Source organism: Akebia trifoliata, chromosome 2 (genome assembly GCF_017979445.1).
Source record: "Akebia trifoliata isolate Shusen 1 chromosome 2, ASM1797944v1, whole genome shotgun sequence".
In the NCBI taxonomy this organism is placed as follows: domain Eukaryota; kingdom Viridiplantae; phylum Streptophyta; class Magnoliopsida; order Ranunculales; family Lardizabalaceae; genus Akebia; species Akebia trifoliata.
The window spans coordinates 25239256-25257060 of record NC_141376.1 but is presented as its reverse complement, the minus strand read 5'-3'; the positions used below and the strand labels follow the sequence as shown (position 1 = coordinate 25257060).

The following is a 17805-nucleotide window of genomic DNA, read 5'->3' as shown; positions in this document are numbered from 1 at the left end:
GTCTTTTTAGATTAAGGTTTTAATTAGGGTTTTGATTTAAGTCTTATGAAATTGACTTGGTTTCTTTAGATTAGGGTTTTGACTTAAGTTTTATGAGATTGACTTGGTTGAAAATTTTAAATTAATTTTATTAAGGTTTTACTTTACGTTAATTAATATTTTATTTATTAATTTCGAAATTAAAAATTAAAAAATTATTGTTTTGCCTCCGAAGAGAACTTTTGCGTTTCAAGTCAATTTTTGATGTTCCGGGATGTTTTAGAATCGATTTTTCGTAAGCAATTCAATGGGATTGTTGGTTTGTGTTATTTATGAATTTTTTGGCATGAAATGATCGCGAATCCTATGAGGGGTATTTTCGTAATTTTATCAAAATAGGTGAAAATTAGCGAAATGATTTATTTAGTTTCAATTTTTTATTTTATGTGTTTGAAAGGATTTTCCTAAGTGTACTGTGGGCTCTAGGGATGTTTTGATGTTAAGAGTATTTTGGTAATTTAGTCATTTTTTAATGATTTTTATCGTAAAGTTTATTTTTGTTTAAAAATGATGATTACTATGTTTTTTGGATCATATTTTACAAGTGTACCGTGGTTTCTAAAGTTTTGTTCGCTTGAGATACCCATCTGAATTTTTGAAACATATTCATTAACAAAAAAAAAATATTGGAATATTCATCCATCATCGGGAGCCGTTGCAATCAGGTTGACGAGTTGATTAATCAGGTGAATACAAAAATGGGGTGTCTACAATGAGTTAATGCATCGACTACCTTTGAGACAATGATGATCATCTGAGACAACTTGATCTCAGATGAGTTTAAAATTGCCCTATGTACCAATGAAAATTAGGGGTGCAACTTGATTTGGGTTGGTTCGGTTTAGAGTAAAATTAGAACCGAACTGACCAAGATCGATTCCATTATATGAGAACCAGAACCGAACCGAATTATTCTAGAACCGAATCAACCCAAACCGACCTTATTTCTGTTTGGTTCGGTTCCATGGGTTGTCATGGAAGAGCAGCAGCTTAAGAGAGAGAGGGGAACCTGTCGCTGCCTCAGGTGGCATCGTCGGAGGATGCAGCTGCAGGACGCACCGTATTAGATTTCTCATAAACCCTTTGCTTTTGCAACCATCGAAAACTCATCAAACATTGAAACAATCAAACCTGATTTTGATGAATCAAAGAGATCATCTTTTAACAGCTATGGAGAAGAAACCCTAGTTGAAATGTAAAACCCTTGAGAGTGAGAGAGAGATAGAGTAAGAGAGATGAACCTGTCCTAGTCTCACGTTGCAGTGTCGCAAGACGCACCGTCGCAGCCGTAGGTCTCACCACACAGGTCGCAGCCGGAGAGAGAGAGAGAGGCAGCTACAGGCCTCAGGTTGCGGAGACGACAGAGAGAGAGAGAGACGAGGGTTCGATTAGGTTTTGTAAAAAATAAAAAATAAAAAATAAAAATTTAGTCTTTTATTTTAAATTAATATTATTCGGTTTTTGATTTGGTTCGATTTTTTATATTACCTAAACCAAGAACCAAACCGAATTTATCGGTTTTTTATATTACTTAAATCGAAACCGAACCGATATCAGTCTAAACTGAACCAAACCAATCCAAATTATACGGTTTGGTTCGATTCTCGGTTTGAACCGAATTAAGTTGCACCCCTAATGAAAATGATTACTTAAGGTATTTGATATATTCCACATTTTTACTATGCACCAAATAATATATTGCCTAGCATTCAAAATCAGTATCAAAATCTTATATTAATTAATCAGATGTCCTCACAACCTTAATATATCCTTGGACATTTTGGAACCATTTGGGATTCTTTTATTTATATTTTGTGGGTCCCAAATCCCAATACATAGCTTTAGCTAGGGGGGACGGTTTCTTCCTATTGTCCCAGGTCACTTAACACTGAAATATTAAATAAAGCGAAACATACGATATACCCACTCTCTATGAGCCATAAAAGACTCCACAAATAACCTAACTAACATTATCAAGAAAAACATTCAAACAATGGAAGAACTAGAAGGCCTAGTTCATGGAGAAACTAACTTAAATCTAGTCGGGCAGGCTTCGACGAAGCTGGAGCTAACGGTTGACGAGGTGATTGAAGATTACGTTGGATCATGTGGGTTCTCGCAACTCGTCCATGTGTTCTTGGTGTCCTTGGCGTGGATGTTCGACTCTCAGAACACTTTAATTACAATCTTTAGTGATGCACAGCCTTCATGGGCATGCAAGGGTAGGGGCACTTGGTGCAATCGTAATTCAATCACTTCGGTATGTGGGCTCGAACCGGGGACTTGGGAGTGGAGCGGAGGGCACAGTAGCTCAACCATAGTTGAATGGGGACTCATCTGTGATCACAAGTTTCTTGCTGGCATACCGGCTTCCTTGTTCTTCCTCGGTTCACTCTTGGGTATGTATTTTTTTGTGGAAGATTTGAGATCAAAAGAGGGTATTTTGGGATGAATTATGCTAAGGGCATGCTCGGTATTTGAATATTTTTAAGGAAGGTACGTTGTAACTATGTAGCTATGGTTTTCAGTAGATCAGATCCGGATCAGTCCAATTTGGGACCAATCAGATAAGCATTGGATCAGACTCTTGTTGGATTGGGTTTTTATTGAATCTTAATATGAAGATCCAAACCCAATTCAATATGGGACCAATTGGATAATAATAGAACTGAAGTCTAGTTGGATAAGAATTATATTGAATCTCAATATTAAGATCCAAACCAAATTCATCGAAAATTGGATTGGACCGAACCCTAATTAATATTCTACAAAAATCTAAATAAAACTCAGTAGATTCAAACAAAATATAAAATAATTTGACATTTTTTGTTCCATTTAATCCAATTGGGTCCTCATTGGATCGGAACATGGTTGATCAAAAACCAATCCAAATATCCAATAAGATATTGGATCCAAACCTTATCCTTATCTGAACCCAAATCCTCTATCCGGATCCGAAGTTATTGGATCAGAAGAGAAAACTGGCTGTAATCGGTTATCCCACACCGAGTCTCCTGTCTTAAAAGTCGAAAGTTGATGTCCAAGTCACTCTTTTTTTTGTCTGATAATTGCCGCACTTAAAACAAAAAGTTAAAAGAGTTTGGATGCTACGTTGGATACCAATGTAATTCAACGTGTCTCAAATGCACTATTGTGCACAGTATTTTGGGCCCACTGATTCATGAATATTTGAACCTCATTTTAGTGCTCTGTCGACACTCCCTCCCTATATCACCATAAATTCTAGCCTTTGGATTATTGAAATCACACATCAACCATTTGATAAAGTTAGCTGATGAAAAATTATCACCAATCAAGCTGATTTATTGAGTGTAGATCCACCTAAAACATTCATGGGTTAGTGGGCCAAAAAAGAATTATTATTAGAGCCTTTAATTTTAAAACTAGTGGACTCAATTGAATCTTGTAGACCTAACTTGGACAAGTATTCAGGCTCCAAATTGGGCTCTAACTAAGTTTGGTCCACCCTAAACCCGACCCATTAACAACTTTTTGGATAAGTACTCAGATTTCATATAGGACTTGAGCAGAGTTTGATACACCCTGAACCCGACCCATTAACATTATTTTTTTTTAACATCTAAGTTTTATTTATTTATTTATTTTTGTTCTATCTTCTAAGTATTTTTTTAAAACTTGAAATCCAAATGAATCGAATCAAATTGGTTGAGTTTTGAGTCGACCCAGTGAGTTTTAAGAGTATGCTTCTTAGTTGTGTGTGTGTGTGCGTAGAGGTCTGAACATAGTAGCCATGGTTTTTCTCTTTGCAGGCTCAGTTATTTATGGCCGCTTAGCCGAAGCATATCTAGGAAGAAAGAAGACGGTCCTCCTCTCATGCCTACTGACGTCCCTCACTAGTTTCCTTACTTCCTTCTCCCCTAACATCTGGATCTATTCTTTGCTCCGTTTCTCAAACGGGTTGGCCCGATCCGGAATCGGTATCTGCTGCCGTGTCCTCTCAACAGAGGTTGTGGGCCGAAAATGGCGTGGCCAAGTTGGCCAATACGGCTTCTTCTTCTTCACAGTAGGCTTCCTTTCCTTACCCTTAATCGCTTACCCTACAAGAACCAATTGGAGAAACTTATACACAATCATCTCTGCCCTCCCACTACTCTACTCCTTACTCGTCCTCCCTTTCGTCTCTGAGTCACCACGATGGCTAATCGTCAAAGGAAGAACAGAAGAAGCCATGGAAGTTCTACAAAAGTTAGCGAGACGTAACGGAAAGAAACTACCAAAGAATCTAACGATTTCGAATCCTTCCGTTGTCAAAACTAACGAATTATCAACCACCAAGAGTCTTTGGTCTGCAAGGTGGGCTGCAAGGAGAATGATGACTATCATGATTGCTGGTTTTGAAATCGGGTTTGTTTATTATGGGCTGCAATTAAACGTTGAAAACTTGAATTTTAATCTATACTTCACAGTTGCACTAAATGCACTAATGGAGATTCCCGCCATGTTCTTTGGTAGTGTTCTCTTGAGCTTCATGGATCGACGGATTCTTCTTTCATGGTCAGCCTACATTGCGGGTGTCTCTTGCGTTCTTTGCATCTTTTTTCCGGGTAAGAAGGATTCTAAAGGAAGTTGGGCTCAATTGACACTTGAAGCAGTGGGATTCATGGCAGCTTCAACTACTTTTGATCTTCTATATGTTTATTGTGTTGAGTTGTTCCCCACAAATGTAAGGAACTTTGCCGTATCTTTGTTGCGCCAAGCATTGATGTTAGGAGCTTCTATCTCTCCTCTTTTGGTTGTTCTTGGTCGTTTGAGCCCATCGATTTCGTTTCTTATGCTCGGAGGCCTTGCAATCTTTAGTGGTATGTTGATGTGGTTGTTGCCTGAGACTAGGAATGCACCACTGTATGAGACATTAGAGCAACAAGAAGAGGAGGAAAGGATAAGTACCATTTCTGATTCAGGGTTAGAACTTGGGAAACAGTGATAGAAACTTGTGCCTTTAATTGTAAAAAGCTTCATGTAATTACAGTTGTGCTAATGTATATTTGTGAGTCTTTGTGGTTTCATCCATGCATTCTACTTCCTTTAAATATGAATCCATAATCTAAACGTTATCATCAATAATTATTTTTACGATTCAAGCATTAGAGCCAAGCCTTGAGCCATCGAGATTTGGTTCTCTCTAATTCTAGACTCACATTCTTCCTTCTTTTCTACCCTTATGGATGGCTCTTGAATTTAACATCCCATTTTGAGGAAGGTTGAAGCTAATCCATTCTTTTAAAGTTAATTACTATTTTCCTATCAAGGGGATCCCCTTGATCAATCCTAACTCAATTAGGGCTCCTAATTATTGACATTCTTATAGTTAGAATCTAATATTTATAGAAATATCAAAACCTAGAGGCCTAAGGGTCATACTTAAGTTGTGGAAGTGACATATTAAGCTGATTGAGATATAATGTGAATTCCAATTTAAAAAAAATAAGCAATGCGATTTTACAAAACAATTAAATTGCATTCCAGTATTTTATTATTATTTTATATACATGATCACTGAAGGTCCCCAGTGGAGGAGTTGCCACCTAGTTTAGATCTAAAAATCATAAATAACTCTAAAATAGATCGGGTTAGTCTACGAATAATAGGTAAGAGGTCAGATTACGGGTTTCGGAAGGTGTTAGGCACCGAATCCGCCTGATCAAGATGATCAGTCTCTACTACGATCCAAAAATATCCTATGGTCAACATTTAAAGACTAAATGTCAAACTAGGGTCTAATTATCATCAAATTGCATCGGATTTACTAAACAAATCTTACGACTAAAATAATTACATGGATTCTCTAATTTTGCTTAGTGGAATCCTACGATTGATAAGGCTTACGTGGCACCAAAATTTAGTGGATCGATTTGGTCACATTTTGGAGGAGTATGAAATCAATTTTTAATGTCATGTACACAAAATTCGTAAATTGGCTCATTGACGATATTTTATCAAAGAAATTCGATTTTTGAATCGTCACGTGTATTAAATTAGTGAGTTGACCCACACATTTTTAATCAAAGAAATTCGATTTTTGAATTGCCATATATATTAAAAATCAGTGAATCGACCCATAAATTATTAATCAAAGAAATCTTGATTTTTTTTAAAATTGCCATGTGTATTAAAATCAGTGAGTCGACTCACATGCTCAATTTCATAGGAAAATTCTGATTTGGGACTTCCAAAGCATACAAAAATCAGTGAGTCGACTCGTTGATTTTTATTGAGAAAATCGATTTTAAATCTTACGTGTACACAAAAAATCAATAAGTTGATTAATATCAATGTTAACGAGTTGGCCAAATAACATAAAAAATTGATGAATCGACCCGATAATGTTAAAAATGATGAGCCGGTCCACCCACTTTATGTAGAAGAGTTAATTCAATCAATCTATCAACACCAAAATGGACAAATCGATCCACTCAATTTTCAAAAAACTTAAAGATTGCCATTAGTGTCACGTATACCAAAAATTGACGAATTAGTTCAAATGCATAAAAATACAAAATCAAGAATCCATAAAAATAAACTAAAATAAAAAACAAATAAATAAATAAAATAATTTACCTTCACCGAATAATTTTGGATGCGTAGATTCTTTCAAAACAACATTGAAATAGTGTGTGATGCTAAAAATGTAGGAAGAAGATGATGATTACTACGGGGTGTTGCCGTTGTGGGATGAGATGGCTGAGGCTATTTTGGATATTTTTTTATAAAAAAAGAAAGAAAAAAAGGAGAGGTGAATAATCAGTCGTTGTTGAAGGAGGTTGAGAGAGACGTTGGACAAGAGTTTAATGGCAGAATCGTTGGCTTAGAGAAAAGTTTAATAGTAAAAAAAATGTTGGCTATTAGAGAGGAATTTAATGGTGAAATCGCCTCAACCCCCGCCGTCCGCTAAATAGCGAATAGGGGTCCGATTACGTATCTTGGAGATTTTTAAAGAATAGGGAGTCGCTACCTAGTTTAAGTCTAGAAACCATAGAAAACTCCAAAATGGATCGGGTTGGTCCACGAGTAATGGGTACAGATTACGGGTTTTAAAAGGTGTTAGACACCGAACCCGCCTGATCAAGATGATCAGTCTCTACTACGATCCAAAAATATCCTATGGTCAACATTTAAAGATTAAAGGTCCAATTAAGGTCCAATCATTATCGAATTACATCAGATTTACTAAACGAATCTTACTACTAAAATAACTACATAGATTCTCGAATTTCGCATGATGGAACCCCACGATTTAGTAAGGCTTACGTGGCACCAAAAATTAATGGATCAATTCAATTACATTTTGAAAAGTATGAATTTGATCTTTAATTCCATTTGCGCAAAAATCAGTGAGTCGACTGATTAATTTTAATCAAAGAAATTTGATTTTTTAAATTGTCACGTGTATTAAAATCAGTGAATTAGCCCACACATTTTTTAATCAAAGAAATTTAATTTTTTTAATTACCACATGCATCAAAATCAGTGAGTTTACTCACAAATTATTAATCAAGAAATTTGATTTTTTGAATCGTTACGTGAACTAAAATCAGTGAGTTAACCCACAAATTATTAATTAAAGAATTGATTTTTTCGAATTACCATGTGAACCAAAATCAGTGAGTTGACTCACGTGCCTACTTCATAGAAAATTTTGATTTTAAACTTTCAATGTACACAAAATCAGTGAGTTGACTCACGTGCCCATTTCATAGAAAATTTTGATTTTAAACTTTCAATGTACACAAAATTAGTGAGTTGACTCATGTGCCCATTTCATAGAAAATTTCGATTTTAAACCTCCAATGTACACAAAATCAATGAGTTGACTCACGTGTCCATTTCATAGAAAATTTCGATTTTAAAATTTCAATGTACACAAAATCAGTGAGTTGACTCACGTGCCCATTTCATAGAAAATTTCTATTTTAAACTTCTAATGTACACAAAATCAGTGAGTTGACTCATGTGCCCATTTCATAAAAAATTTATATTTTAAACCTCCAATGTACACAAAATCAGTGAGTTGACTCACGTGCTCATTTCATAGAAAATTTCTATTTGAAACTTCCAATGTACACAAAATCACTGAGTTGACTAACATGCCCAATTTCATAGAAAATTTCAATTTTTGACCTCCAAAGTACACAAAATCAGTGAGTTGACTCACGTGCCCATTTCATAGAAAATTTCTATTTTAAACCTCCTGTAGATACGTGATTTTGCAATTATGATGGTCACATCTACTAAGGTTTGGAGTCGCCACCATTCATATTGTAAGTGGGTGTGAATGGTCACCTGATGCACATGCTTTGAAAATTGTGTCATTCTTGGCACGTAGTAACTCGTGATGGATAAAGTACTAGTCAAACCTTGAGGTCGGGGTAAGCAGCTCGATTGAAAAAAAAGGGAAGGTGTTAGGCACCATTTTCTCCCCGCCAAGTGGCTATAACCTCAACTTAACTCGATCATTTCGATTAAAAAAATAAAAATAAAGTTTCACATGTTGTGCATTTGTACCCTTAATGGGGATTTGCTTTCGGCTCGATCATAGGATCATCTCATTGAAGGAGATGATCCTAATAAACATGAGTCTTGGGCATAACTCATACTTGAAAAGGGTGGGCTAAGATTATGGATCCTTTCTCATGGGTTGAGAAGGATCCAATTTCCAAATGCCTTAAAACAATTTAAGGATAAAATTGATTTTATTTTTAAAAGGGATTATAACCTTCATACTTTCGACCGGATCGAAGTTCAATTTACCAGAGATAAGGCAGGGGAGTATTACATCTTAAAGGCCTTCTAAAAAATAAAAATAAAAGAGGAAGAGGGCAATAGAAGAGGGGATGTAGAGGGTAGAGAAGAAGAGGGGGGTACACTTTGAACCCACCTTGATGCTTATCCTTTTCTTCCATTTCTTTTCTTCTTCTTCTTCTTCAATGTCTTCTTAGGTCTTTAATGACTTTTGAGAGTAAGATTCCACTTTTAGAAAACAATATGAGAGAGTAGTGAAGAAAACAGTAGAGTTGAGTTGAATTTTTTTTTCCTTTTTTGAAACTTGGGGGGAGAATTATTAAGACTTGGTAACCATTTTTGGGAAGAGGATGGGGTATTTATAGTGTTTGGAGAATACCTTGGGGGTATAATGGGATGAAAAATTGGGAGAATGGATAATGACATGGGTTTTAAGGATGGAGGATATGAAATTTAGAGTTAAAGGGAGGGTAATTGTGTAATAAAGGGAAATGGATTGTATTTTGACCCAAATGGTTTGGATCTTACCCGAATCCATTTGGGTAGAGTGTTTGGTGAGATGAGATGAGTGATGGTTGATGGAGAGAATGGGGGTGTAAGGTGTTAGATGTTTAATTGAGTGTTGGGTTGATGGAAGAGGTAAGGTGTTTAGATTTGGGGGGATGGGTAGTATAAGAGGTTGGTTGGTTGGATTTTGGAAGAATTAAGGGGATGATGACATGTGGCAAATGGGGAGGTGATGAGATTGATTGATTGGTGATGGTGGTTGTTTGATTAGAAAGAAGGGTATGAGTTAGTTTGGTGATGATGGTGGGAGGTATGGGTTGAGGTGATTTGGTTAGAGTGTTTTAAGTGAAAGTGAGGGGTTGAGGTGTAGAATATATGGGTTGTGATGTGGGTGGTTGATGGTGTTAGAGAAGAGTGATAGGTTATGTTAGGGTAGGGTAGGGTATGGATTGAGGTGTGGGTGTTTGATTGTGTTAGAGAAGGGTGATGGGTTAGGGTATGGGTGGTGATGAGTTGAGGTGATTTTTTTAGAGTGGTGATGTGGTTAGTTGATTTTTTAGAGAAAGGTGATGGAGATAGGTGATTAGATGAGGGAGGTGTGAGGGGATGATGACATGTGTCATCCATTGGTGGAAGAGGGTGATTGGTTGATGTGGATAGTGGTTAATGGGTTATGGGTTATGGGTTATGGATTAGAGGTGGATTGGATATGGATGTCTTGTGGGTTTTGTAGTGTTGGGCTTGAGTTTTAGAGATGCTTTGTAAGTTATTTTGGATTGGATTTTTGAGGGTGGATAGGTTTTAGGATTTAGGTGATACAGGATTGATTTTAGGTTAGGGGGTAAGGTGAGAAATTGGTTTTTGAAAAATTGAGGGTTCATGGGTTTTAAACAGGTTTAGGGTATCAGTGGATTTGGAGGATGGAATGGTGAAAGTAGAGGAAGGGTAGGCATCCCATGTCTCATTTTTTTTTTAATTTACTAATTTTTTTGAGATTTTTGCAATAATTGGTTTGACCAAAAATGTCACGTGTTGGCAAATCGGGCCTTTTAGGTCCGTTCGATAATTTTATTGAGCATTCGGATATTCTTGGATACAAGGGCGGCGTGGTGGGGGTTGGAAAAATGTAGGATAGGTCAAACCCCTTTTGTGGGCCCCCTAGACCGTTAGGAGATTTTAGGGGCCTCGATTCGATCAACATGTCCCTTTTAGTGATTCAGACTTTCGAGGCCCGTTGGCCAACTTTGTCAAAAAAAAAAATTTACTGGAGTGGGGTAGATGGGAGCATGCTGAATCTTTTCAGGTGGGCCCATTAGACCATCAGGGGGTCTTAGGGGCTTGATTTTGATGAAAGTGCCACATTTTAATGATTCGGGCCTTCAAGGCCCGTTGGCTAAGTTTATTGGAAAACTACTATTTTTGGCCCCTTTTGAGTAAGGGTTCATTCAAATTGGGGTGTCTACAGTTGTCCTTCTTTGTAGGAATTGCGTGCAAAGAACTACAAAGAATAGACTAAACCCCTATTTGTACGGGCCAGACGAAATTTTGTAAAACACGACTTCGAATTACCGATTGAATTGATGACTTTTGTTGAAAATGGTTACTCAAGCACGGGATCTGAGAGAGTTACCTTATTAATTCTTTGATCTCGATGGCATCGAGCTCGTGTGAGACCTTGGATTTGATAAAAATTTAATGAGTTTAAAAATCAAGATATTTCTTCAGTCGTGTTTTGACAAATCGGAGTTAAATGTAACTTGAAAGGTTTTTGAAATTTTTTTTTGATTTTTTGATTTTGATTTTTTTTATATGTTGTTTTGATTTTTTTTGATTTTTTTGATTTTTTTTATTATTGATTTTTGTTGATTATTATTGAAAGCGCCCTCGATCCGCGGGGTGCGCAGATCCGCTTTTGACTCTTGAGGTTTGGGAGTCGCCACCTAGTTATTGTGGTCTAGGAACCAAACTGACTCTAACATGGCTAAAAAGAACTAATCTACCACAAAAAATCTGAATTCGGGGATCATGTTACGGGGTTGGAAGGTGTTAGGCACCAACCCCGCCCGGCCAAAGCCGGTCTGTACTAACTTCCCAAATATATCACATTGCTAAAAAACCTAGATAAAAATAAAAAAATTACATACCTTTCCGATAGCAAGGATTTTGTTCCCTCAGATCTGACAAAAAGAGCTCCTTGTACTGTACTCCCTTGCTTCGTTCTGTCTCCGGATTTGACTTCGGATCTCCTAGATCAAGGTATCTCCTTGTTTTTGGATCTGAACTCTTCAAGTTTATTGCGGATTTGGGGGTGTTTTTGGAGGGATTTTAGGTGTTTTCTAGACTAAAATGAAGGAGGGATGTTAGGTAAGGAGTTGGGGCTCCAAAACTAGGGTTTATGGGGGGCTAGGGGAGCTTCTAGACCTACTTCTCTTAGGGTTTATGATTTGATACCAAAATAGGGTGTGAGCACCTCTATTTATAGAATTTTTTTAAAGTTGATTTGGATAGAGTTAATGTTTAATTAGAGATCTTTTAATTAGAGTTGTGTTTTAGTTAAAATTGTTTTAAGTAGAATTGTGTTTTAATTAGAATTGTTTTAGGTAGAATTGTTTTTAAGTTAGAGCTCTATTAGATAGAGTTATTATTTAATTAGAATTCTATTATGACTTTTGGTCTTATTTGATTGACTTTTAATGTTTTGACTTTAGTCTTAATTGATTGACTTTAATATTTTGACTTCAGTCTTGCTTAATTGACTTTAATTTTGACTTTAGTCTCACTTGATTGACTTTAATACTTTGACTACAGTCTTGCTTGATTGACTTTAAATTTTGGAGAACCCCCTTCCATTATTTCTTTAATTCTTTGGACCCCCAAATGGAGGGGTCCTCAAAGAAATATCCCACGAACCCTCAACAATTTTACCCGAAAGTCTGATTGATCGATTTTTTAGGTTCAAATTTTTAAATTAATTTCATCAATGTTTCACTTTAATTATTTAATATTTTATTTATTAATTTCGAATTTTTTAATTATGAAAATTGTGAAATTACCGTTTTGCCCCCGGAGAGGACTTTTCACGTTTCAAGTCGGTTTTTAATGTTCTAGGATGTTTTAGAATCGGTTTTTCGTAAGGAATTCAATGAGAATGTTGGTTTGTGTCATTTATGAAAATTTTTATGTGAAATGATTGTGAACTTTATGAGGGACATTTTCGTAATTTTGTCAAATTCTGTTAAAATTGGTGAAATGATTTATTTGGTTTCGATTTGTTATTTTATGTGTTCGAGAGAGTTTTCCTAAGCGTAACGTAGGCTCTAGGGTTGTTTTGAGGTTAGGGGTATTTTGGTAATTTGGTAATTTTTTAGTAATTTTTATCGTGAAGTTTCTTTTTGGTCTGCAAGATGATGATTTCTATGTTTCTAGGGTCGTATTTTCCTAGCGTAGTGTGGTTTCTAAGATTTTGTCAATTCGAGATACCTCATCCGGATTTCTGAAACACATCTGGTAACAAAATAAAGCAATGGAATACACATCCATCATTGGGAATCATTGCAATTGGATTGACGAGTTGATTAATCAGGCGAGTGCAAAAATGGGGTGTCTACAATTATTGGCTGATCTGTCTTTGTAGCACGGTTTATTCTGAAGTGATACTCATCCGTGTTCGGAATACGGATATTATTTGGTCACGTTTCATCCATTTTTGGAGAACGGATGGCACTTTATTCTGCTTCATCCGTGCTTGGGACACGAATAGAATAAATTATGCTTTACATGTACTAGTACCACGGACCAATATGAATTTCAAATGTTAAAACCCGCGCACCTCTCCATTTTTCAATTCTTTTTCAATTTTTCTTCAGCTTCCTCTTTCTCTCAGGCGATTTCTCTCCCCTTCTCTTCATTTTCCTCTTGCTTTCATTGATTTGGGCATTTGGTGGATTATTCTGGAAGATTTGGAGTGAGTGCTTGGGCGTTCGTGGAAGTGACTTAACGTTTAAAGGATTTCATTTGGGGTTACAATCTCGCATCAAGGTGAGTTTTTACCAATTTCTTTTCTTGATTTCCTTTTTCTCGTTTATTTTGTAGTATGAGAATTGCCTTTGCAAACTATCCCTAACACGACCAATAATCATTTTTGTTCATTTTTTCTCTTGTTTGTTTTGTTCGCTTTGGAATGTTTGTTATGAAGATGATTGAGCCTCTATGGATTGTCTCATTTTTTATGCAATTATGACAATGGCTGAACACCTATTGAATTGTCTTTGTTCATCACACATCTTTTCCTTTTTTTTTTTTTTTTTTTGTTATCTGCTTTTCAATTCTTCCCTTTTATTGGACATGACTATTTGGTGGATGCATGTTTGGTTTGGATTCTTGGAGGATGTGGCTGGTGTAGATAGGTTGGATTAGGGAGACTAGAGTGGGGATGGAGGTTATCTCGGATGAGAATTCCCAGGATGTTTGGGACTTTGGTAATACGGTAAAGGTATAGGGGGACTGTTTTGTAAGTTTGAGGGCTAAGATCACGGGTAGTAGGATGCGTGAATTGATTGATGGTGCTTGCTGGAAATCATGGGGTGGATGATGGAGATGGTTATTAGTGGTCAGTGAACCGGGTTGGGATGCACAGAAGTGGATTAACGAGGTGAATGTTTTGAGGTTATTATTTTATTAGGGTAATTTGGGTATCATTTTAGAGATTGGCTGGGGATTTAGGACTGTTCAGGTTGTTTGAAATGGAAATTTGGACTGGGACTGTCTTTAAAGCAAGAGTTGGGGCTATTAGGAACTGTCTATAGTGGGAATTGGTTTGGGGGTTGTCTCGAAACGATAGACATGATTGCTCGGGGATGATGTATAGGTTTGTTCAATGGTGTTTTAGGGACTGAATCAAGGGTAGTTTAGGCGTGAAATGGGGTGGTTACCTAAGGTGAGAAATTGGGGCTACTTATTATTTTTAGGGATTGTTTGGGTTTGTTTAGGGACTCTAAAAGGGGTGAGAGGTGGGCCTAGATTTGGATTGTTTTAGAGGGGCATTAAGGGTGGTTTTAGGGACTGGGTTATAGGTGGAAATTGGCATAGTTTAGGGACGGTTTGGTGATTGTTTAGGGGACTGGTTTAGAGGTAGTTTCAAGTGGTTTTAAGGGAATTGTTTTGGGTGCGGTAAAAGGCTATTTTGGATGAGGAGTTGTGTGGAGAGATGGGACTGGATTTGGATTGCTTAGGGATTATGGAAGTATTGTTTGTCATGCTGGTCCTCTTTTCATTTTTGCTTCATTTTGCTTGTTTGAGTTATGAACATTTGGACTTGCTTTGGGGCCCCCCACGCTTTTGCTTCTCTTCAAATGACATCTTGACATGATTGTGATGGTTCATGAGTACGAGTTTGATTAGGTAGGATGGGTATTATTTGGGCTTGAACTGGGTTTGGCTAGGTTTGACTAGGTTGACTAGGTCGACTGGGTTTGACCGATTTTGAGTGGGTTGACTGGTTTTGACTAGGTTTGACTAAGTTGATTGGGTTGATTAGGTTTGACTAGGGGGACTGGATTTGGCTAAGGGGACTAGATTTGACTAGGTGGACTGGGTTGATTAGGGTTGACTGATTTGACTGAGTTAGGTTAACTGGGTTAATGGGTTGACTAGGTTTGTTTGTGATAAATGGGTAGGTAGGGTTGGCTTCACCGAGATATATGATCATAGGATTTTGCGTTGTCGATTCGACCAATTGGCAACTTGCAAATGGGTAGAGAGCGACGGACCCGATGGAAAAACATTCTTCAGGCAAGGAGGAGGAGGAGGCCAAACCTAGGACTCGGACCCACTTTGCTTTGGGGTTCGGTGTGGCGACGGAGTTCGACTGGCCAAGACAGCCTTTGCGAAGGCCTGATTCGTCTTCAGCAGCTGGTTCTTCTTCAGGCAGTCGGGCGGAGGAGGCCAGTACCTCTAATAGTGGTCCAGCTGAAGACCTCCCTAGTGGCAGTGGTGGGAGAGGCAGATGTGGTGGTCAAGGTCAGATAGATAGGGCCATTGGTAGAGGTAGAATGGGCCGAGAGGTTCCCAAGATCGAGATCCTTGAGGAGGAGAGCAAGAGGGTACTAGATACCTCTCTTCTTCATAGCCTGGGGAGGCATGTTTCGATGCTGGTCCGACTGGATATCCCTACTCCCTATCCTTCAGCCAATTTCAGAGGGAGGTGGAGCGCGTTCTTGGCTATTACCGTATTATTTTCTGATAACATTCGGACGCAGTTTGCTACTGTGGGCTTGGGTGCCTTCTTGCAGATCCCCGCTCTTAAGGCTGATTGCCCTTTGTTCTTAGCTATGGTAAAGAGGTGGTTTCCAGCGACTCATTCTTTCCACATGCCCGAGGTAGAGATAGGCATTAGGCCTTCAGATTTTGGGGCGATTATAGGCATTGCCATGGATGGAGAGCCTCTATCCTTAGCCATGTTGACTGTCCAGGAGGTTGGAGAGTTGTTGGGCATTACTATAGTCCCTGCTTCCATGGTAGAAGATGGGACGTATCAGCACAGATGTATTGATGGGCCTGCTATTGATCGAAGGAAAGGACGGGGTTCCTCATACTTACAGAGAGATATCGACCCGATTTGGAAATAGGGACTTCGACATAGTTTTTCAGATCTACTTCTTTCTCCTTATTGGCAGTTGCTTCTTTTTGGAGGATAACTCTTCAGTCTCCACCACCTTTCTTTCAGTCATGTATGATATCGACCACATTGGTGATTTCGACTGGGGAAGTCTTATTTATGGGATCATTCTCGCAGGCTTGGATCGAGTGGTGGAGGGCATCACTGCGCCTCGTGGAGCAGGGATCTCTACGTGTTTCTTTAGGCAATTCATTGAGGTAAACTATATCTCAATTTCATTTCTTCTTAATTTCTTTCTCAATATCTCGTTCATTGTCTGACGCTTTCTTTATTTTCTCAAATTTTCGTTCATGTATATTTTTTGTTCTACCTGCCCACCCGTTGTCATCCTGACGAGGATTATCCTTTGGGTGCATTTTGGGCTACCAGAGATGCCAGGACTATTAGGAGCAGCCCAATGAGTGCTTGGGCCCACATTGATCGATGTCGTCTCCAAGACGTGAATACTTGAATCTTTTCTCTCTATTCGACTTTGAAGCTATCTGTATCTGTTATCTGATTGTCTATTTTGCAGATCTTCTCTGTTATGCTTCGAGACCTTCCCCGCACTGTCAGCGGGAGGCAAGAGGTAAGGAATGCCTATAGGCGTAACACCAGGCGACATCGTTACCCCTATTTTATCGGAGAGCAGAGGTACACCTTTTATCTAGGGGAACGCCTATTTTTCTACTACGATGGGAGTCTTTGCATTCCTGTCGCTCCACCTGAGCCCATCTTGGGGGCTATGACGGTGGATGAGTATCTTGCCCAGGCGAGGGGCATAGATACTACTGGTGAGAGACGGTGACTACTAGGCCTTGTTTCGAGAGACCTCTATTAGGTACATCATGCCTGCAGTCACAGCCCGAGCCGGGATTACAGAGATCAGAGGGGTCTTATTACAGGAGCATGCTGTCACAGTACGTACTCTATCCTTATCTCTTTTCCTTAGGGCTTTCTACTTCTTGTCATTCTTACTTGGTCGGTGTTCTTACTTTCAGGCTGATGATCTTCGTCGTCTTCGAGAGGGCTACGTTGTGATTGAGGCTCAGGCAGCGAGGACAGTGGAGATGGAGAATAGGTGGAGGGCCTCTAGAGTCGAGGTGGAAGAGCAGGCTGCTCGGATTGAGGAGCAGGAGGCTCGTATAGAGGCGCAGGCTACCAGGATTCAGGAGCTAGAGCTGGAGATGGCACTACGAGAGTCTCGTCTTCAGGCCGAGATGGTACATTATTTCTATTTCCTTTCTCTTTCGTTTCATAGATTATAGTTCATAAGGATTTTGTTTTGATTGGTTTTCTCATGTGATCTTTTCAAGATTATCATCGACACCGAGACGGAGCGAACACCTCTGCGCGTCCTCCGACACCTCTTAGGGTAAGTATTTGCATTTTAGTTGGTCATTTCCTATGCATATTATGTATATATCTGTATGTATTTTAATCCACTTTGTTTCTCTCTTTTCAGGCCTCCCCTTCCACTGGACCCTCCGTCCCAGGTGTCGATCTTGCGGGGACCACAGAGCAGGATGCTGCCCTGGATGCAGAGCTCTTCTTCACGGATTCTGACGGATGACTGATGATGCATGGTCTACCTTCTTCTTGGGTGTCGAGCTTTGGTGCAGTAGTTGGGTCTTCTTCTAGAGCGATTACTGAGACTCAGAGTGCTCGGGACGATGCTCTTCCCCCTTTGATTTGATTTTGTTCCTTGCAAACATGTAGATATTCTTGTATTAGAGTCAGATATATTGTTTTAAATTTTGTATGTATATGCACTCATGTTTATCTTTTCTCAGCATTTCATTGCTTCATTGTGGTCATGTAAT

At 38.5% G+C, this 17805-nt stretch overlaps 1 protein-coding gene across 1 annotated transcript; it reads left to right on the top strand.

Moving 5' to 3' along the window:
- Positions 1–1986: 1986 nt before the first annotated feature.
- Positions 1987–5087, top strand: LOC147409973 (organic cation/carnitine transporter 1-like). Its single transcript, XM_086460170.1, has 2 exons — positions 1987–2438; positions 3831–5087. Exons 1-2 carry the CDS (start codon positions 2033–2035, stop codon positions 5003–5005), a joined length of 1581 nt encoding a protein of 526 aa, XP_086316296.1. The 5' UTR covers positions 1987–2032; the 3' UTR covers positions 5006–5087.
- The last annotated feature ends 12718 nt before the right edge of the window (positions 5088–17805 follow it).

Excerpts from the sequence above, each read along its gene's own strand:
- LOC147409973 (XM_086460170.1), top strand. The coding sequence starts at position 2,033 with ATGGAAGAACTAGAAGGCCTAGTTCATGGAGAAACTAACTTAAATCTA. Across the intron at positions 2,439-3,830 it reads CTTCCTCGGTTCACTCTTGG|GCTCAGTTATTTATGGCCGC; the intron begins GTATGTATTTTT and ends TTCTCTTTGCAG.